This window comes from Myotis yumanensis, unplaced genomic scaffold (assembly GCF_028538775.1).
Source record: "Myotis yumanensis isolate MYYU_CA2020_CCGP unplaced genomic scaffold, mMyoYum1.0.hap1 SCAF_1, whole genome shotgun sequence".
NCBI lineage: Eukaryota > Metazoa > Chordata > Mammalia > Chiroptera > Vespertilionidae > Myotis > Myotis yumanensis.
Window position 1 is genome coordinate 206738266 of NW_027223752.1, and position 23227 is coordinate 206761492.

Consider the following 23227-nt stretch of genomic DNA (forward strand, 5'->3'; position numbering starts at 1 on the left):
TTTACCTGTAGAATTCAGTGCATAGTTGGAAATGCTACATATTAATTTTACACATAATAAAATACACAACTATGTTAATAGATTTTCTATTTTTATATAGGATCCAAATGAAGATACAGAATGGAATGAAATTTTAAGGGATTTTGGCATTCTTCCTCCAAAAGAAGAGCCAAAAGATGAAATTGAAGAAATGGTTTTACGTTTACAGAAAGAAGCCATGGGTATAGTTGTGCATTTGGTGGGCTGGATGAAGGGGGTAATACAGTTATGTTACTGATAGTGTATTTCGTGAATTTCAAGGGAGAGAGGACATTAGAAATCATTTAGTATGTCCCACCATACTTTTGCTGATACCTAAAATTCTTAATTCATGTGTTAAAAATTCACATGCCAGTTAATAACAGAGCTGAAATGTCCTGGTATCTAACCTAGTGAGCTTTTTTTTCTCTAGATCATAATTTTTTACCACATGATTATCTTATATTTTGATTATTCTATATAGTATATATTATTTGTCAAGATTTCCTGGAACATGGGAAAATCTAAATTTCTGAGGTCTAATTTATTTTTACATCTACTTTTATTTTTTAAAATATATTTTATTGATTTTTTTACAGAGAAGAAGGGAGAGGGACAGAGAGTTAGAAGCATCGATGAGACAGAAATATCAATCAGCTGCCTCCTGCACACCCCCTACTGAGGATGTGCCCACAACCAAGATACATGCCCTTGACCAGAATTGAACCTGGGACCCTTGAGTCTGCAGGCCAACGCTCTATCGACTGAGCCAAACCAGTTAGGGCTTTACATCTACTTTTAAATGTAGCCTGGTAGTTCTGTGAACTCTGAGGGAGTAATAATATTTAAACAAAACTAAAGCAGTCAACCACAAAATAGCTTTATATATTGCAAACACTGCAACATTAAAGATAGTCTTGATCTTCACTTATCTAATATATATTTTTTCTAGACATGTGACTATAAAGTAAAATTAATATTTAAACAATTCAACTGCCTACAATTTATGTTGTTTTAGTTAAACCGTATGAAAAGATGACTCTTGCACAGTTGAAGGAGGCTGAAGATGAATTTGATGATGAAGATATGAGAGCTATTGAAACATATAGGTACAGTGATTCATTGGGGTAATTTATGAGTTTTGGAATGAGGAATTGTAAAAATGAAACTAAGATAAAGCCCTATTTTGTCTACAGAATAGATTAAAAAAATAACAAAACTAATTTTTAAGATTTTAAAACTAACATATAAAGTAGAATTTTTCCTGAATTTTTTTTGCCTTTGCTTGAATTAAAAACTATCCAATAATGTACCATAGGACTTCATCAAGTGATATATGAGTAAAGTGGAAAATATCAATAAGCAGCCAATAAATAGAGGGCTATGATGTTCCTTCTTTCATGATGTCTGTCAATGGTTTCTATAATTTAATAATTAATTGCCAGTCATGAATTCTCTCAGAAATTAGAGTAGGTGCATACCTTACCCAACTTATCTTGATACTAAAAACGGACAAAGAGATTATAAAAATGTTATGCCAGAGGAAGATATCACTTATGAATGCAGGCACAAAAATTTAAACAAAATATTTGCAAATTAAGTCTAGCAATTTTTTAAAAAAAATAATAAACTTTGGACAAATAGTCCTAGGAATGCAAGATTGTCTTAACATTAAAAAACAAAAAAACAAAAACAAAAGCAAAAACAAAAAAAACAGTAAATTGTGTTAGAAGCAGCAATGTCAAGTCACAAGGAACATACCTGGCACTCATAAAAATTGAACTAGTGTTCCTTGGAAAACTGCTTTATTCCACATTGTGAGTTGTGAAAGTACAGTACACATCTTGAGCATCTTATGGTTCCAGCAAGTAAAGACGTGCTAAAAAAAAAAAAAAAAAAAAAAAAGTTTAAGGCATAGAAGCCAAACTAAAATATCTCTCTAGGACCAGAGTTGCAACAACTTGAACAACAAAAAGATAAAATATTAGATTATAAAATAAATAATAAAATAAATATCCATGAGTCCATAATAATATAAGTAATTAACTGAATACATGAACAAATTCAAAAGAAATAACACTTCTCCCTCACTAAAGAATTCCAATTAATAAGTGTATATGGAATGAGGAAAATAGAAAAATCACCATTATATCACCATAGCAATAATTCTTGATGGGCAAGATCTGCTGATAGATGCGAAAAAGAGTGGATGAAATTTTAAGTAGAAGCATGGTATTTGCATAATCTGAAAGTATCTCCCCCTCCAAATATTTAGTAACTATAAGGAAACAGTAAGTTTACAATGTAGAGTTTTGGCAGGTTCCATCTTAGGGAAATGATCAAGGTTAAAATCACCAATAATACATGTTGACATTAAGTAACTTGATATGATGTGCTGAAGATGACACACCATCTCTGTGGTGTCCTTTTTAATAATTAATCACCTCAATCCAATAAGAATACACCAGAAACCAAAATTTGAGGAACTTTAAAAAAACTGACCAAGTTGATGTCAGGAAAGATGGCAGAATAGAAAACTCCAGAAAGCCATCTGTTTACCTAGACAACAACTGCATTGGCTGAAAATGTCTGGAGTGACAGCGTTGGAACTCTGGAGTCTATCTGGACACTTGCAGTTTCCAGGATAAAACTTGGCTGGTAAATTGCAGTTAGGAGTGGCTGACTTCAGTCCTTAGTTGGTGATAGCTATCCATCTCTCACCCTCTAGTTCCATGGCAGGCTCCTGTTTGGACAGCAACCTTTATTTCTGGTAAAGCTTGCTGGAGCAGGCTGGGCAATAAGGACTTTGTGCTCTGATTGTGGAGTGCTGCTTCTGAATGCAGAGGTACAGGCACAGAGTTTGGGTATCACTGTGTCAACCCCATTGGCTCAGGGGGATTCCAGAGCATTTAAGGGAGCCACCTCTATTTTTTATGGACATTAAAAAACAACCATATATATGGGGGAATTTAAATGCCTTGGAAAAGATGAAGGCTCACAGAAGATGTTATGGTTTCATCTCAGGCTGATCCCTGGCTAGAGACACCTTACAATAATAATAAAATAAACCATGGGAAAGGAGGAGAATCTGATTTCCAGAGCTATCACATTATATGAATCAAATGTTCCGTTTCAACAAAAGAATCACAAAGAAATGGGAAAGTGCGGCCCATTCAAGCTGTCTTCCAAAAGCTGTACCATTTTGCATTAGTACCACCAGTGAATGAGAGCTCCTGCTGCTTCACATCCTCTCTGGCATTCGGTGGTGTCAGTGTTCCAGATTTTGGCCATCCTCTTTGGTGTGTAGTGGTTTCTTGATTTATTTGCATTTTCCTGAAGACATAGATGTGGAGCACCCTTCCATAGGCTTACTTGTCATCTCTGAATCTTCTTTGGTGAAGTGTCTATGAGGCCTTTGGCCTAGTTTTAAGTCAGATTGTTTTCTTATTGTTGCATTTTTAGAGTTTTCATATATTAAGGACAACAGTCCTTTGTCAGATGTGTCTTTTGTCATTTTCTCTCAGTAACTGCTAAGGAGATAGGTTCCTAGAGAGAGCAGTTGTTACAGCAGTTTTCCGATCCCCAGAGGAATTAGGTTCTAGGGCACAATTGGAACAGTAGTTCCAATTTCCCAAGTTTGTGGATTGTAGCAGAGAAACCTGTTCCCTTGGCAGACCAATTCTGCAATGTTGCTCAGGGAGTCATTTTGATAGCCCAGTTTAGAGCCTCCTCCTTTCCACTGATTTTGTAAATCACTTAATTTCACAGATTAAGCTTCTTGCTGCTTAAAATAGCTAGGACTTTCTTCAACTGAGTCCCACCTGATATGATTGTTGGGTGTAAAATGCAGGCTACTGAGCACTAAATCACTTCCTGATGGCAAAACTAACCCAGGTCTTTCTGTCTCTCCCTGCCTAATTCCATTGACACAGCAAAGAACAATGAGGAAGAGAGGTGGAAGAGGGGAGGAGAAAGAGATATAGTTGGTAGTTGTACCATTAAGTAGGGAACACAAACTTTTTGAAAATTTTGAAAGATATTAAGCCAGTGAGATCAAATTGAGGAATTTGATATTAAATACTCAGTGCCAAAAAATCAGCTCCCAGAAGATCTTTGGAGGAACTAAATTCTGAATATCTGGGTCAGTAGAGGGAAAATGGAAGGACTTCAGTTTGAAAATTGTGAGAGGGGCCCTCCCTAGATGTGGGTCATTATTCTTGGCATTCTCCTCTAGGCTTCATTTTGCTTGGATTACTTGTTATGTAGAGTGGTTTCACCTAACATGTTTCTAATTAGTAAAATAAGGACAGAGTGTTTTAAAATATACCCAGAATTTTGTATCTCTTCGTGTAGAGTAAAGCCAACAGATCAGGAGATAATTGACATTGAAAAGAGTTTTTTACTCAGAGTTCTCAAGAACAGGGGCCATGCACCACAATACAAGGCCACACAGGGAAGCACTGGAGTTGGTTGAGAGGCAGGAGTGAAGGGATGACATGGACACCAGCCTTCTTTGTGGTTTCCATGGGAAAGACCAGCTAAGCAGGGTAAGCAGATTTAGGATTGGCTAGTTTGAATAATTTTGGCAGGCTGTGGGCTCCAGTGGCTGTCTCTAGGTGTCTGGTATCTGGCCCAGGGATAATTAGGGCAGAGGGTTAGTGGCTCAGTTTAATAAAAGAGGTGATTGAGGGATTGGGCTCTGGACTGGTCGGTTTGCATTTGAGGAATTTGCTCTCCAGCAGGAGGTTGCTATCTTTCAGAATTAGTTAGACCTGGGAGGGATAGTCTGTCCAGGATCAGCAAAGGCAAGAATACAGAAAATATAGTTAATACACAGAAAGAAGGGAAGAAAGTATTCCCAAGATAACTTAGGGATATAGAATCGGTAACTTTGAATACATTTGCACATCAGAAAACATTTAGATCTGCTTCATGAATCTGAGCATTCAACAACTGAATCAGAGTATGTAAATTTTGAGAATTGATTAAGAAAGCTTTAAGGCTCCCTGTGGATGAATAACTAGGTAACATGGAATGCTCACTGTGTGCTAGGCACCATCCTAAGAAATTTACCTGTATTATCTCATTCAATTCCCAACAACCCCATGCAAGTAGGTATTGGTATTATTCTCATTGCAAAAGCTTAGAGAAATCAAATAACTTGCCCAAATTCATGCTGCTGGTAACTAGGAACTGGTATTTAAACCTAGTCTAGTCTCACTGTAGAGTTCAAACTCATCATTCTTCTTTATCACTTCTCTACCTGTAATAAATTTTATAACAAGTAATTATACATATTCACAAAGGCTTTAGACTGAAGGTCAGTTTAGCATGATACTTGAGAGCACATAAATAGGGATAAAAATAATATTAACTTTACACAGTTTTTTGCAAGGACAAGTTAATGTAATGCACTTAAAATAGTGCCTGGCAACATAATAAACACTCCATAAATGTTAGCCATTGTTATGATTATTATATACAAGTATTTAACCTGTGTGGGAGAATTTGTTGGTTCAGTGTCTAAATAAACTCTCTATAGCTATGATTAAGACCTAGTCTTAAATAAAAATAAATTTAGAAGTCAGTCGCTAACTTCTTATTTGCAACACTAATGATAACACAGATTTCCAGATAAACAGATAAATTGGCATTTTAACACCATTAATCGTTATTCTGTAGTTTTTTAAGTGTTTGATATGTACTAGCATTACATTCATTACCCTAAATTATTACTGTAGATGGGAATGACCTTAAGAATATAACCATTTTATTATGTAATTTTATTTTTTTAATTAGAGAAAAGCGGTTACAGGAATGGAAAGCTCTTAAGAAAAAACAAAAATTTGGGGAGTTAATAGAAATTTCTGGAAATCAATATGTGAATGAAGTCACAAATGCAGACAAAGATGTATGGGTTATAATTCATCTATACAGGTCAAGGTAATTACCTTTTTGTAAAATATTAATATACTAATGTTTTAAGAACATATCACTGGTTTTAAGGGTTTATAAAGCATATAACAAAGACTACTCACAAAAGAAAATAAGAATATATGTATAGAGTCATTGGCTGTAGGGATTAAATTAGGTATGTTAATATATTTTCTTGTTTAATTTTAAAAACTTGTCATACTTTTTAGAAAAATAAGCATTCTTTAGCAGTTAATTTAAATAAAACATATGGAAAATTTCAAACATATAGAAAAATAGATATAAGGATAAAATGAGCCCCCTAAATATTGGCCAGGTAGATTCAACAGTTAACATTTTGCCATATTTGTATCATTTGCGTGTATTTACAGAATGATTTAAAAGTACATTACACACACCATGACACTTTTAAGTACTTTAGCATGCATTTTCAAAACATAAGGGCATTTTTCTATATCACCATAATATCATTTTCTCACCTAACAAAATTAACAATCATTTTTAATAGTGTCTAATATCCAGCCCTTACTCAAATTCTCCCAACTGACTTCAAAATGTCTTTTATAAATACATATATTTTTTAATTGAATCCAATCAATGCTCAGGCAGTGCATTTGAATATATCATATCTCTAGTCTCTTTTAACAGAACAATTTCCTTGCATGTCCCTGTTCCCCCAGTTAGTTTTAGTGACCTAGTTGTACTAAGTATAATCCATATGTCCCCCTGTCTCATCAGCCTGGTATAATGATAATTGCGAAGAGTGAACTTTCCCCAACTCTGTGCCAAAAAGGAGCTACAACCTCCCAGTTTCACAAATCTCTCATAGAAACAGCACCTCTAGTGTTAGGTCCCAAGCCCTCTCTCTGCTTGGGCTCTAACCTGATCCAGGAACGGAGGCCGGGGCAGTAGCCCTTGTTGTCCTTATTTCATTCTCTGAATAAAAAATATCTTCTTTCTTCAGGTCCTCAGAGAAATTCTATACAGAGCAAGTTAGAGCCCTGCTGTTTACCAGCTCACCAGTTCTTCCGACAAATTTTGATAGGAATCATACCCCATAAAAGAAGACATTAATTTTACTGTAACTAAAATGCTTGGTAAATAATTTTTTAATAGTTTAAAAATAATAATTTCCCATTTATCCTATTCCACTTATCTGGCTAACCCAATTTGGAGATTTGCTGATGTGGGCCCTTCACAAATAAGTATATGAAATAGCAACATTTACAATACTAAGATTTGTGTGTCATAAATGTTATATACTGAAGTGGTACACCGAATGTTTCTCCTGAAACCCATTATGATAAGCAGAATAGATGTTGGTTCTGAATTACCATACCCTGGTATAAAATTATTTTAATGGTTATTTCTAGATAAATTACTGGTTTTGACCAATAATTTTCAAAAACTTATAGAAGAGGTTGAATGAGTTTTAGTGTCAGGTTTCAAACTGTCATGTGCTTTGATGGACTTAAAGTCTAAGGATCCGTTTTTATAATACTTTAAGTATCTGTGAGCTCAGAAGTTCTTTTGGGCAATATAATAAAGTTATGTAAAATATTAGTTTTCTTTTTTAAAAATATATTTTATTGTTTTTTTACAGAGAGGAAGGGAGAGGGATAGAGAGTTAGAAACATCAATGAGAGAGAAACATCGATCAGCTGCCTCCTGCATACCTCCTACTGGGGATGTGCCTGCAACCAAGGTACATGCCCTTTACTGGAATCGAACCTGGGACCTTTTAGTCTGCAGGCCGATGCTCTATCCACTGAGCCAAACCAGCTAGTGCATAATATTCTTTATAATAGTTATAATTTAATATTATAAAATGAAGCATAACTATTAAGTTTGTATTTCTAGCTGCCTTTTGTACCTCTAGGAGGGTAAGAGTTTGTTTTTTAACCTGGTTCCTAAGTTTTATCATTTTAATACTTTTTTGCCACTAAATTTCTAGAACTGGGCCCATTCCTTATCCAAGTGAAGACTCAGCCTACATAGAGTACCTTAGAGGGATCTAACTAACCCTGGGCCAGTGATCCTAGTGGCTCAGCTTAAAATTAGCTTTGCTTCTGATTTTATGAAATCTTACATCTGCGCCCAAATTCTGACTTTGGCGAGGTAGGAGGAGGAACTTCTGTATTATTCTTATACCTAACTTCATATGTTGAATCTTGCATACCATAACTATGCTCTTAACTTGTCTTCTGACGTTAGAGGTCTCCTTAATATTTTATAATTCTCACAGAGTTTAATTCTGGCTCCCAAGCCCCAAATCCAAATTTGTTCCCCTACCACTTGCTGTCATAACTGTCTTCAAGGAGCTACTGTCTCCTTGCACCACAGTCTGTTATGCCATACTCTCTTAATTCCATACTCTTCACTGCCACCACCAGTGCCCGCCTGCCTTCTGCCATTCACACCACTCACTTCATTGTGTTTATTATACCACTGACTCAGCTCTCATTCTGATAGAATGATAAAAGTAACCTAAACTTGATATTAGTGAATTAAGTTCACCTATTTGAGGAAAACCGAAACTTATAAAGTCAATTTATGGCAGTTTTGTTTGAAAAATTAATATTTAAGTTAGGCAGTACATGCATTTCTAATGTTACTTTTAGTAGGCCACTCATTAAAATAAAGCAGTGTCTACATTTGTAGCAGGTTAAAATTACCAAAAGAATTCTGAAGTGTAAATGAAACATATAGTCATTTAACTTGACTAAGATTTGTGTGTCATAAATGTTATATACTGAAGTGGTACACCGAATGTTTCTGGTTCCTAAGTTTTATCATTTTAATACTTTTTTGCCACTAAATTTCTAGAACTGGGCCCATTCCTTATCCAAGTGAAGACTCAGCCTACATAGAGTACCTTAGAGGGATCTAACTAACCCTGGGCCATATTTAGCCTCTTGCTCCATAAATTGATATATAACATCAATTACCTTAAGAGTATTTCTGAAGATTTTGTAGGTGTTAGAGATGCAGAGGTATATATAAGGCATCTATCTCTGCCATTAAAGAAATTTCAGTACACTAGAGAAGAGACAATTAAATGTAGTAATAAAGTCTTTTGTGTGCTTTGGTTGAGTTCTATAGAGTGAGGGCACTGAAGAGGGAGTAGTTAAGTTCTACCCTGGTGCTGTCCTCAAAAAACAAGAAAAGATCCCCCAAGTTTACAGAGGTGGAGGAAGTAGACAGGCTGAATTGGATATTTTAGGTGGAGTGTACAGCTTGAACAAAGATACATAAATAAGAGACATCATCTTGCTTTGGAGTGCTTTAAGTAATATGATAGTGGGCAGAGAATAATGCTGGAGAGACAGGCAGAAGCCAGAACATGGAGAACCTTGAAAGCTACACTGAGGAGCCCTGACTTTATCATGAAGGCAGTGAGAGCTGTTGAAGGATTTTAAGCTTGAGGGAAGGGCAGTTGTTACATGATGAGATTTTCATACTGAGCTCCCTTTGTCAGCAGGGTCAAGGATGAATTTGGAGAACCAAGCCTGGAAACAGACCATTTAGGGCAATCTGACATAGCTCAGATAAGAAAGAAAAGGAGTAAGGCAGTGGAGAAAGAGAGGAGAGGCTAGGTATGAGATAAGGAGCTACAATCAATCTAATCAACATTAGATATTGTAGAAGAAAGGGCGATTTTTGGCCTGGGTGCAAGACTAAGAAAATAAAGAAGACAATGCCTTATGGTATAGTTTAGATGATTAAAGCTAAGGGGGACTCTGATGAGCAGCCCATGGGCCAGTATAAAGATTAGTAAATGAATGTATGTTTGTATATGTCAGATGAAGATAAAGATTTTTTTGTGTGTAATTCTCTGCTTTGAAGTATTTTTTAACCTTATGACCTCCACCCATTTCTCTCAACCTCCATCCTCCACCTCTGGCAACCACCAATCTGTTTTTTGTATCTGTGAGCTGCTTTTTGTTGTTTTGTTTTGTTTTTAGATTCCACATTTAAGAGAGATCTTAAGGTACTTGTCTTTCTTTCATATAGCATAAAGCCCTCAAGGTTTGTTCATGTTGTTGCAAATGGAAATATTTCATTCTTTTTTTATGGCTGAACAGTATTACATTGCAGTTTCTTTATTTGTTCATGAACTGATGGACACTTAGGTTGTTTCCATATCTTGGCTATTGTAAATAATACTGCAATGAACATAGGGGTACTTTTTTAATCTAGTGTTTTCATTTTCTCAAATTAAAAACCCAGAAGTAGAATTGCTGAATCATATGGTAGTTCTATTTCTAATTTATGAAGAACCTCCATACTGTTTTCCATAGTGACTGTATCAGATTACATTCCCACCAACATGGTTTCCTTTTCTCCACATCCTTGCCAACACTTGTTATTTCTTGTCTTTTTTATAACAGTCATTCTAACAGGTGAAGTGATTACTCATTGTGGTTTTTATTTGCATTTCCCTGATAACTAATGATGTGGAACATCTTTTCATATGCTTGTTGGCCATCTGTATGTCTTCTTTGGGAAAATACCTATTTAGATCTTTGACCCATTTTTTAATTGCTTGTTGTTGTATTTTTGCTATTGAATTGTATGAGTTCTTTATATATTTTGGATATTAGCCCCTTATCAGATATATGAGTTGAAAATATTTTCTCCTATTCAGTTGATTGACTTTTCATTTTGTTGATGGTTCTTTTGCTTTGCTTTTTAGTAGTATGTAGTCCCATTTATTTATTTGTGTTTTTGTTGTTTTTGCTTCTGGTTTCAGGTTAAAAAAATAATTGCTAGGACCTATGTCAAAGAGCTTACTGCCTGTTTTCCTCGAGGAGTTCTATGGTTTTAGGTCCTATGTTCAAGTCTTTAATCCATTTTGAGTTGATTTTTGTCTAAGGTGTAAGATAGTGGTCAAATGTCATTCTTTTGAATGTGGCTGTCCAGTTTTCCCAGCACTATTTATTGAACAGATTGTCCTTTCCCCATTGTATTTTGTTGGCTGGTTGTTTTGTCATAAAATAATAGACCATATATGTATGGGTTTAATTCTGGGCTCTTTATTCTGTTCCACTGTATCTGCTTTTATGCCAATACCACATTATTTTAATTACTATAGCTCTGTGGTATAGTTTTAAATCAGGGAGTGTGATGCCTCTTGCTTTGTTCTTTCTCAAGATTGCTTTGGCTATTCAGGTATTTTTTGTGGTTCTATACAAATTTTAGGATTATTTGTTCTATTTTTTTGAAAAATGTCATTGGAATTTTGATAGGGATTGCACTGAATCTGTATATTGCTTTGGGTAGTATGGACATGTTAACAAAATTGATTTTCCCAATCCATTAGCATGGAATATCTTTCCATTTATTTGCTCTTTTCTTCAATTTCCTTCATTAATGTAGTTTTCAATACATATATCTTTCTTCTCATTGGTTAAGATTATTTCTAGTTATTTTTTCATGCAATTGTATAAGGGATTGTTTTCTTTATCTTTCTGATAGTTTGTTAGTGTACAGAAATGCAGCAGATTTTTATATATTGATTTTGTATCCTTCAACTTTACTGAATTTCTTTTTTAGTTCTAATAGTTTTTTGATGGAGTCTTTTGGGTTTTCTACATATAATATCACCTGCAAGTAGTGATACTTCTATTTCTTTCTTTCCATTTTGGTTGCCTTCCATTTCTTTTTCTTGCCTAGTTGCTCTGGTTGGGACTTTGCTGGGGTCCAACCCCAGCGGGTCCAGGGGTCCCCAAAGGTGTGGACGGAGTCGGCGAAGAAGGAATGACATGGAAACTGGTTTCAATTCATCAGCATAGCGAGGTTCTCCCTCCAGGATCTCCAACCAAGTTCTGTAGCCAGGTTCTGGTTCTCCAGCCAGGGTTTCCAAATTCTCCAGCCAGGTTCAGTCACCCGGTTCTTTTTTTTTTTTTTTTTTTTTTTTTTTTTTTTTTTTTTAATATTTTAATAATTTTTATTTCTTAAAGTATTACAAAGAGTATTACATATGTCTCCTTTTTTCCCCCCATTGACATTCCCCCGGCCCCTACCCCCCGCCCCCCCCGCCCCGTGTCTTGTGTCCATTGGTTAATCTTATACGCATGCATATAAGTCCTTCAGTTGGTCTCTTAATCCCCCCCCCCAACCCTCCCCAGGCTTCCCACTGTAGTTTAACATTCTGTTCAATGTTGCTCTGCTTCTGTATCTACCCCTGTTCATCAGTCCATACTGGTCCCCTTTATTTGTCCCAACCTCACTGGAGTAGTCTCAACCTCACCAGGGCCGTCTGAGCCTCACCAGGGCCGTTTCAACCTCACCGGGGCCGTCCCTACCTCACGGGGGCCGTTTCAACCTCACCGGGGTCGTCCCTACCACACCGGGGCCGTTTCAACCTGACCGGGGTTGTCCCTACCAGACCGGGGTCGTTCCTACCTCACGGGGGCTGTTTCAACCTCACCGGGGTCGTTCCTACCTCACCGGGGCCGTCCCGACTTCACCAGGGCCGTTTCAACCGCACCGGGGTTGTCCCTACCACACCGGGGCCGTTTCAACCTGACCGGGGTTGTCCCTACCACACTGGGGCCGTTTCGACCTGACCGGGGTCGTCCCTACCTCACGGGGGCCGTTTCAACCTCACCGGGGTTGTCCCTACCACACCAGGGCTGTTTCAACCTGACCGGGGTTGTCCCTACCACACCGGGGCCGTTTCGACCTGACCAGGGTCGTCCCTACCTCACGGGGGCCGTTTCAACCTCACCAGGGTCGTCCCTACCTCACGGGGGCCGTTTCAACCTCACCGAGGTTGTCCCTACCACACCGGGGCTGTTTCAACCTGACTGGGGTTGTCCCTACCACACCGGGGCCGTTTCGACCTGACCAGGGTCGTCCCTACCTCACGGGGGCTGTTTCAACCTCACCGGGGTTGTCCCTACCACACTGAGGTCGTTACAACCTCACCGGGGCCATCCCGACCTCACCGGGGCCATCCCAGCCTTACCGGGGAAACAGGAAGTTTGGCCCTCTGTCCCCTGCCGGCGGCTCCCCACCAGACAAAATCTCCAGGCGTTCCTGGTGGTTGAACATCCAGCACTCCTGCCCTCCACCAAGTGCACAGACTGCCTGTCTGCTGTCCCCCAGCGCTCCACAAGAGACTGGGACCAGTGGGCATGTTTGTGCGCTTGCTGGTACAGCAGTTCCACAGTGCCGGCCGAGTCAGGCCCAGCCTTGGCCGGCCCCGGACCCGACTCTGCCCCCCGATTGCGTCCCTCCCAGATGCAAGGAGCTGAAATCTGCAGCCTGCTGGGATGGGCTCTGTACTTGGTGCCTCTGCACATCCTACTCAGTCTCAATGCGCTTCTTTCTATGCGAGGAGTTGAAATCTGCAGTTTGTTGGGTTGGGCTCTGTACTTGGTGTCACATCCTACTCAGTCTCAATGTTCTTTCTCTCCTTCCAGTTGTAGAGCTTCCACTGGGCCAACTTTCCCATGGTTCTGTATGATAGGTGTTTGTCTGATATTTGGTAGTTTCGATGTTGTTGTGTGAGGTAGCACGCACAGGTCTCTTCCTTATGCCGCCATCCTGGTTCTCCTGGGTCTGCTTCTTGAGTGTGTCTCCCATGGCTGCGAGCAGCTGAAGTCTGCAATTTGTTGGGATAGGCTGCAATAGCGCAGGTGGGTCTTTTTGTGCACCTGGCACAGCTTGGATGGGGATGTAAATTGATTAGGGCTGAGACTCAGGGAGCCGCCATGGCGGAGCAAATAGCACTGGCTGAGTCTCCGCGGCCCCTTGAATCTCTGCCAGGGCTTTGTGTCCCCCAGTGCCGGCGAGCAGCTGTGCAACAGAGTCTCCCTCGCTTTCTGATGGCTGCAAGGCCGTGCTGCCTCTCCCCGTAGGGTCTGGTGCCTCATGATCCCGCCTGAACCAGCTCAGTGGATTTGAAAGTTTGCAGAAGCGAAGGCGTTTCTACTTGTGAGTCTGGCACAGCCCAGATGGGATTGTAAATTGCATAGGGCAGGGTCACAGGGAGTCGCCGGGGCGGAGACTCAGCGGCCCCTTGCCTATCCAGGACACCAGGACTTCGTGTCCCCCAGTGCCGGCGAGCAGCCGAGCGCCAGAGCCTCTCTCGCTTTCTGACCGCTGGAAGGCCGCGCCGTCTCTCGCCTTGGGGCCTGGGGCCTCAGAGACCCGCCTGAACCAGCTCAGTGGATTTGAGAGTTTGTAAAAGCACAGTCATTCCCTCTTGTGCCTCTGGCACAGCCCTGAGGGTAGGGCGGGGTCACAGGGAGTCGCCAGCATGGAGGAAATAGCGATGGCGGCGTCTCCGCGCCCCTCGCCTCCCTGGGACACCAGGACTTCTTGTCCCTCAGTTCCGGCGAGCAGCCGCGTGTCAGAGCTTCCCTCGCTCTCCGACCACTGCAAGGCCGTGGCCGCCTCTCCCTGTGGGATCTGGGGCCTCAGAGACCCGTCCCGAGCAAGCCCAGAGGATTCGAGGGTTCGTAAAAAACCGAGAATCCATTTGCAGCCCGCGTGGCGTGTGACTGCGTACCTCTGGTTTTGGTGCCTCCGTAGCTCCCACTCAGTCTCACTGCACTTCTTTCTTTTCCTCCAGTTGTAGATCTCCCACTGGGCCAACTTCCCCATGGTTCTGAGTGGCGGTTGTTTACTTCATAGTTGATAGTTTCAATGATGCTGTGAGAGAGCAGCACACACAGGTCCGCTCCCTACGCCGCCATCTTGGTTCCTCAGTCACCCGGTTCTTTAGCCAGGTTCTATCTAGGTTCTTTTGCCATGTTCTGTCTAGGTTCTCCAGTGAAGTTCTGTAGCCAGGTTCTGTCCAGGATCTTTTGCCATGTTCTCTGGCTAGGTTCTGGTTAGGATCTGATGAGGTTCTGATGACGATCTGATGAGGATCTGATGAGGATCTGATGAGGAGCTGATGTGGATCTGATGTTTATTGTCTTGATACATCCGTATTTATACCAGCCGATTTTAATCCTCTCAATTTCTATTACAAAGGTTAGGGCGTTTCTTATCTCCATTCCAGGGAGTAAAGATTATGTAGCTTAACTACCCGCCTGGCACTTAATTAAGGGGTTGTATCCCCTCCCTAACCTCAGGGAAAGATCCCCACCTGGGGAAACAACCTTTCTCGGAGAGGTGACCCTGGTTAAAACACACAGCGCCAAGAAGGTGAGCAAACATACCAAGAACAGCATGCCATATATGCCAGGTCCCTTGAAACAGCAAGGATGGACCGGCTCCCAGCAGGACTTCTCATACTCTGTTGATTAAAAGTGGTGAGAGTGGGCATCCTTTTCTTATTCCTGATCTTACAGGAGAGGCTTTCAGCTTTTCACCATTGAGTAGGATGTTAGCTGTGGGCTTGTCATATATTGCCTTTATAATGTTGACATACATTTTCTTCTGCACCCACTTTGTTGAAATTTGTGAAACAAGTTTAGTAAAAATATATTGAGAATAATATATAAAATTTCTCTCCCAGACGTTGATTAGAACTTAATGCATTTTTTACACTTAAAAATAATTTTTATTTATTTATTATTTTTTTTAAATTTCTTTATTAAGGTATTACATATGTGTCCTTATCCCCCCCTTGTCCCCCAACCCCCCACTCATGCCCTCACCCCCCTGTTGTCCGTGTCCACTGGTTATGCTTATATGCATGCATACAAGTCCTTTGGTTGCTCTCTCCCCCTTACCCCCACCCTCACCTACCTTCCCTCTGAGGTTTGACGGTCTGATCAATGCTTCTCTGTTTCTGGATCTGTTTTTGTTCATCAGTTTATGTTGTTCATTATATTCCATAAATGAGTGAGATCATGTGATCTTTCTCTGACTGGCTTATTTCACTTAGAACTTAGTGCATTTTCATTGATTTCCATTATCAGGGTTTGTTTAAATGGAACAAAAACTCAAATACATGCAAAGCAATTTGAGTGCAGAAATCTGTATTTTTCTCTGATCATTTACATTTGTCTGGCCCACATCTAACCATCATTTTTTTCTTAGTAGCTTTTATCAAGTTTTCGTGAAGCATGCATTTGATTTTCACAACAACTAAAATGATTTTTCTTGTCCCACAAACAGAAAGAGCACACAAAAGTCTAGAAGGGTCTTCATCTGCCTGGAGCATGCAGCATGCCCTGGCATGAGTCACTCAGTAAGTGAGCTTAGACTATGGGTGTGACAGGTTTTAGGAGTTGAAAATACTAAAGGGAAATAGGATGCTTCTATGATATCATGAAAGAGGCTAATTAAACATTGAATATTATTTTAAAAAATATTTTTTGAAAAGACATACAGAGTCCAAGAGAAAAAACTAATTTTATCTGTTCAAGGAGCTTTCCCTGATCAACATAGTTTACACTAATCTTTTCCTTTTCATACACTATTTCAAATATAATCCATATGAATGATGGGGAAATGAGTACAAAGACAAAAAGGAAATCTACACTTTTAGCAAATTTAGGTTTATTAAAAGAACATAAAGGAGAAAGATTAGATTTTTGTTTTAGTTGTTAAGAGAGGAGGAGAAATGAAGTTCATTAACTGTATATATCAAAATGGATAAGATTGCCCAGAGAGTGTGTCTGAACTGATAGGAGGGTTCAGAACACAATCCCAAGGAACATGTATGTTTGAGGCATAGATAGGAGAAGGTAGTCAAAGAAGTAAAAAGGAAACCAATAGAAAGTATTTTCCCAGGAGCCAAATAAGAGGGCCTTTCAAGAATGGAAGTGAACAGAACATATAGATTTTTATATTCTTTTTCATCTGTGCTGTGAACAGAAGGAGAGAGAGTAGTTATTAGAAGGGGACAGAGGGTTGTAAGGGAATTTTTAAAAATTTACTGACTTGAATGTGTTTATATAAAGTGGAGAAGGAAAGATTGAGAAAACAGGAAAGGAGAGAAGCAGAATAACAGAGAAAAGTCCCGTAGGAAATGCAAGAAGTATAGGATGAATAGAGGACTAGCTTTGAAACATTTTAATAAAGCTGTGAGTGAATGAAAGACTGGGAGAAAAGGGATAAATGGAGGTAATGGAAGATAAGTGATAAAGCAGGAAAAATCACAGGATTTGGTTACACTTCAATCAATTTTAAATTTCTAATGAATAGTTCTGGGTTAAGGAGAACAGAATGTGGTATGGAGTTGGGATGAGAAGGAAAAGTGTGGGTGATGTTTGTTAGAGTCAAGAAAAACAAGGAAGTTGGAGATAAGGAGTTTTGGATTTGATAATCTCATGTGAAAATAAACCTTTGATGGTGATAAGAGTTGGAATTCCTTTGTTTTAATTCTGAACTGCCATGGGTTCCCTAGAAGTGTCATTTTTTTCTCTCTCTTTTCTATATATATAAAAGCCTAAGCAACCAAACGACCAAACGGCAGGTTGACCGGTAGCTATGACATGCACTGGCCACCAGGGGGCAGACACTCAACGCAGGAGCTGCCTCCTGGTGGTCAGTGTGCTCCCACAGCGGGAGCGCTGCTCAGCTGACTGATGGGCACCAGATGCCAGGCTCACAGCTGGCGAGCACAGCTGCAGTGATGCAACCCTTTCCCACCTCCATGACAGCACTACCAAGCGGCTGTGGCAGGCGCCGTGGGGCCAGCTGCACGGCGCCTGGCCCCGGCTCAGGCTCCTCCCCAGCCACCTGCCACTTCATGCACTACTACATCCCTGCAGGGATCAAGCTGAAACCAGCAGTCCAACATCCCCTGAAGGGTCCCAGATTGTAAGAGGGCACAGGCCAGGCTGAGGGACCCCACCGATGCACGAATCTGTGCACTGGGCCTCTAGTGCAATATAAAGTAGGAACTGCCTTGATTAGACTGATGCTAAGTCAGATGTGGTTAGCCTTAGTTAGGCATCAAATTCCCATGGTAGCTAGCTTTATTCCCAGGCTGTTTGGTGTTTGTAATGAAAACCAGAGGACTGAAGGTAACAATAGAGGACAATACTGATATGGGCTTATTAAAAGAATATCTAAAGATATATTTTTGTTATGGAGATGTTTCTCTTATTTTATTAGACTGAGATGAGTAGTTTGTTTTTTAAAGATCATCTATGTACTGTTTCTCTTTTTAGCATACCAATGTGTTTGTTGGTTAATCAGCATCTTAGTCTTCTAGCAAGAAAGTTTCCAGAAACTAAATTTACTAAAGCCATCGTGAATAGCTGTATTCAACACTACCATGATAATTGTTTACCAACAATTTTTGTTTATAAAAACGGTCAGATAGAAGGCAAATTCATTGGAATTATAGAATGTGGAGGAATAAATCTCAAGCTAGAAGGTAATTATATTATTTTTAAAATTTGTTTGAAAAAAAAAGAGGTGAAACTTCACTAAATGAACAAATATCATGAAAGTTTATTTCCATAAGATTGCTTTCCTTTTCTTCCAGTCTCTGCTTGTATTCCTCTAGATTAATTTCCTATAATAATATTCTTATCATAACACCCAATTCCTTAAGTCCTTATTGGTTCCTTGTCTCAAATAAGTTAAAAATTCGGAATCTTCTGCCTGAGAATTTCAGCCCACTTATCTAACTGTATTTCTCAATGCTTTCCAGTTTCTGGGCAGCCAGGCTGGACTTCAGCCACTACCCCAGACACACTCATTTGTTCCTTTATACTTCGTTTCATACTCTTTCCCTGTGCCCCAAATAACCTACACTTTATTCTTGCTTCCAAATCCTATTCCCTCATGGATCTCCTAGTTTTCCATTTATCCCATGATATGATTTTGGACCAATTCATAATCTGTCTTCCTGTTCTCTATTGAATTTCTATAGCATATATTCTCTATACAACTAACTTTTCACTTATCCACATACTATCTGATTTTGTTGGTTAATTAATTCCCTTTGAATTTTGTCTCCCTAATAAGTACAAGGACCATATATCCTATTATTTTCTTTTTCATAGTACATAACACAGGACTTGATATTTCTACCTTCCTTAATGATTTTTACTTCCTGACTTAGTTCTGAGGCCATATCCTTCATCAAGTCATTACTTGGAACTGCATTAATTTCATATTATACAAATCTTTATTCTCTTACCGTTGTGTTAAAGCCATTGTGAATAGTTGTTTTTAACAGCTAGTTTATCCACTCTTTAGTTCCCTTAAAACTGTTTTTGGCCTTACTGAGGCCTCCAATACCTTAAATGTTCCCGAATTACCTCCTTTCCTTCTCCTAGTCTCTAGGGCCCTCTTTGTTTTATCACCCTGTTTTTTTCAGCTTGGACCTCATTCCTTTATTTAATTTAAAAAAAAATAATAGGAAAAACAATAATATAGCTCTCATTCATGTAATTACCAAAAATAACAAATGTGAACATTTGTTCATGTTTGCTTCAGCTTTTTTTGTTAAATTGCTGAAATAAACTTTACAGATATAGTTGAAGTTACCTATATTTCCATTCCTAGTACCATTCCCTTCTTTCCTCCCTAGAGACAATCACTATCATGAATAATGTGTTATTTGGTCCAGGCTTTTTTACTAGTATATTAAAAATATTTTTAGCCCTAGCTGGTTTGACTCAGTGGATAGAGTGTCAGCCTGCTGACTGAAGGGTCCCTGGTTTGATTCCAGTCAAGGGCACATGCCTGGGTTGCAGGCTTGATCCCCAGTAGGGGACATGCAGGAGGCAGCCAATCAATGATTCTCTCTCATCATTGATGTTTCTATCTCTTTCTCCCTCTCCCTTCCTCTCTAAAATCAATAAAAATATTTTAAAATATTTTTAAATTGTCATAAAATATACATAATATGAAATTTACCATCTTAAACATTTTTAAATACATAATGCAGTATTATTAACTACAGTTACCATGATATACATTATATATCCAGGACTTTATTTTGTAAATAAATAAGTTATTTAACCATTTTCAAGTATAGAGTTCAGTGGCATTGTGTGCATTCACATTATTGTGCTACCACCACCATTATCCATCTCTAGAATACTTTGATCTTGCATAACTGAAACTCTATACCAATTAAACAATAACTCCCCACTCCCCTCTCCCTGTAGCCCCTGGCCACTACCATTCTATTTCCTGACTTTGAATTTGACTACTCTCAGTACCTCGTATAAGTGCATCATACAGTATTTGTTCTTTTGTTATTAACTTACTAGAGGCCCAGTGCACAAAAATTTGTGCACTCGGGGGGGAAGGGGGGGTCCCTCAGCCCGGCCTGTGCCCTCTCGCAGTCTGGGACCCCTCAGGAGATAATGACCTGCTGGCTTATGCCTGCTCCTGGGTGGCAGAGGGCAGGCCCAATTCCTAGGTGCAGCCCCTGGTCAGGCTCAGAGCAGGGCTGATTGGGGAGTTGGGGCACCGCCCCCTGTCATGCACAGAGCAGGGCGGATTGGGAGGTTGTGATGCCACCCTCAGTCACGCTCAGGGTAGGGCCGATTGGGGGGTTGGGGCACTGCCCCCTGTCACACTCAAGGCAGGGTCAATGGGGAGGTTGCAGCACCACCCCCTGTGATGCACAGAGCAGGGCCCATCAGGGGGTTGTGGAGCTCCCCCGTCACGCACAGAGTAGGGCTGATAGGGGAGTTAGGGCACCGCCCCCTGTCACACACAGAGCAGGGCGGATCAGGGGGTTGGGGCGCCACCACTGTCACACTCAGGGCAGGGCCGATGGGGAGGTTATGGCTCTACCCCGTCACACACAGAGCAAGGCCGATCAGGGGGTTGGGATGCCACACCCTGTCACACACAGAGCCGCAGGGTGATCAGGGGGTTTGGGCATTCACCCCTGTCATGCTGATCTGGTGCCAGGAGACCTCTCGGCTCCGCTGATCCCGGTGCTGGGAGGCATATTACCCTTTTACTATATAGAATAGAGGCCTGGTGCACGGGTGGGGGCCGGCTGGTTTGCCCTGAAGGGTGTCCTGGATCAGGGTGGGGGTCCCCACTGGGGTGCCTGGCCAGTCTGGGTGAGGGGCTGAGGACTGCTTTCAGGCTTATGTTTTGATTGAAGCTCCCAACCACTCCTTTTTTTCTTTTTCTTTTTTCTTCTGGGCCAGCTTTAGCTCTGACTCTAGCTCTGAGGCTTCCGCTGCTGGTTTGTTTGCCGTTCTATAATCGAAACAATGTATAACTTCAGCTCTGAGATCCCAGCCGGCTATATTTGTTAGAATGTTTCAAACTGCCAGCTCAGAGGCCGGAAAGTGAGGCGGGGAACGTTGGAATCTGCAGTCACGGGAGCAAGCAAGCCTCATGTTCGCTTCCAGCTGCCTGGCTGCCGGCCGCCATCTTGGCTGACAGTTAATTTGCATAAGGATACGCTGATTAGCCAATGGGAAGGGTAGCCGTCATACGCCAATTACCATGTTTCTCTTTTATTAGTGTAGATTTCACATAGCATAATGTCCTCATTGTTCATCCATGTTGTAGCCTGTATCAGAATTTCCTTCCTATTTAAGGCTGCATAATACTCCATTGTATTTTTGTGCCATATTTTGCTTACCCATTTATCTGTTGATGGACACTTGAGTTGCCTTTATCTTTGGTTATTGAGAATGAGGCTGCTATGAACATGATGTACAAATAATCAGTTCTAGTCCCTGTTTTCAATTCTTTTGGGTATATACTTGGAAGTAGAATTGCTGAGTCATATGGTAATTCTGTTATAATTTTTGACCAACAGCATACTGTTTTCCATACTAACTGCACCATTTTATACTCCCACCAACAGTGTACAAGAATTCCAGTGTCCCACATTCTTACCAACACTTGTTATATTCTGTTTGTTTGTTTGTTTGTTTTTATTGTAGCCATCTTAATGTGTGTGAGGTATTTTCCCTACTGATTTAAATGTTTCCTATGTTATTTTTTATGGTTCGAAAATACTTTAGCTTGTTTCTGACGTCTCAACTATTTGCTTATCTCTGAATCAATATAGCATGGTCTTAGCTTTATAACTATAGCTTTATAACAATCTAGTTGTCTCTAGTAGGCCAAGTCTTTTTCAAAATTTCATATAAATGTTAGAATCAGTCAAGTTCTGTGAAAAATCCTGTTGATTATTTATTGGAGTAATTGTTAGAGACTTGATATCCTAATTACAGTGGATATTTCTATCCATGAATGAGATATCTCTTGTCACTTATTTAGGTCTTTTATAATTTTCCTCATAAATATAATATGTACATATTATATATTGTAATGTAATGTATTTTTTAATTTTCCTTAAAAGTGCATTTTGTAATTTTCCTCATATTCTGTTCATCTACTCAGTGCTTAGGAATAAAATTGACAAAACGGGCAATTTGTAGGAATGGGGGAATTTGGGGTTATCAAGTCAATTCTTTTCAGTTTTTCTCTTGGATATATTTTGGTATTTCATATTTTTGTTGAAATTTTCTCATTAAAGTTTTCAAATGTATTGGCATTAGTGTTTTCATAAGTAGTCTTAGAGCTTTAAAATCTTTACTTTGGTTATGTCCCATGTCAATTCTTGGTATTATTTGTTTTTTTCCCCCTTTTCTTATCACTATTTTTGTGTGAGGTGTGTCTATTAGTCTTTTCAAGCCACCAGCTTTTTATTTTGTTGGTCACCTCTACTTACTTTGTTTTCCTACTTTGTTGAGTGTTTTCTTTCTGTATATCCCTCTTTCTGATTTTCTTGGGTTTACCTTATTGTTCTTTTTTTAGCTTCTTGATTTGAACTTTCAAACAACTTATTTTCAATCATTTTAAAATAAAAATTTTAACCAAAATTTCTTCCTTTAAGTATAATTTTGCTCTATCCAATGCATATTTTGATATTGTAGTGCTTTCATTGTCATTCAGTTCTAAATATACCCTTTCCAATAGTATTTCTCTCTAGTTCTCAGTGATTTAAATGTGACCAAGCCTTCTGTACTTTGTCACAAAAAATGGGTTTTTCAGGTGACTATTTTGGTGAGTGTCAAAATAAGAATTTATGGTGTTTTACTGTCAGTTTATTTTGAACTAAAATATGTATTTTGCAGCAAAAATATACCCTTTTCACATTAATTTTATTAGAATCAACTCTTTTCATATAGATGAGAAATTCTTCTTTTCATTTTTCTAAGATTTTAATCTAATTTAATGATGGGTTATTATTGCAGAACTTGAATGGAAGTTAGCAGAAGTTGGAGCAATACAGACTGATTTGGAAGAAAACCCCAAAAAAGGCATTATAGATGTGATGGTATCTTCAATAAGAAACACTTCTATTTATGATGACACTGATAGTTCAAACAGTGATGATGACAATACCAAATAG

General features: G+C 39.5%; 1 protein-coding gene across 1 annotated transcript; it reads left to right on the top strand.

Annotated features, from left to right (window-relative positions):
* The first annotated feature begins 190 nt into the window (after nt 1-190).
* On the top strand, nt 191-23227 carry PDCL2 (phosducin like 2). Its single transcript, XM_070410377.1, has 5 exons — nt 191-221; nt 1037-1127; nt 5818-5961; nt 18039-18247; nt 23070-23227. Exons 1-5 carry the CDS (start codon nt 191-193, stop codon nt 23225-23227), a joined length of 633 nt encoding a protein of 210 aa, XP_070266478.1.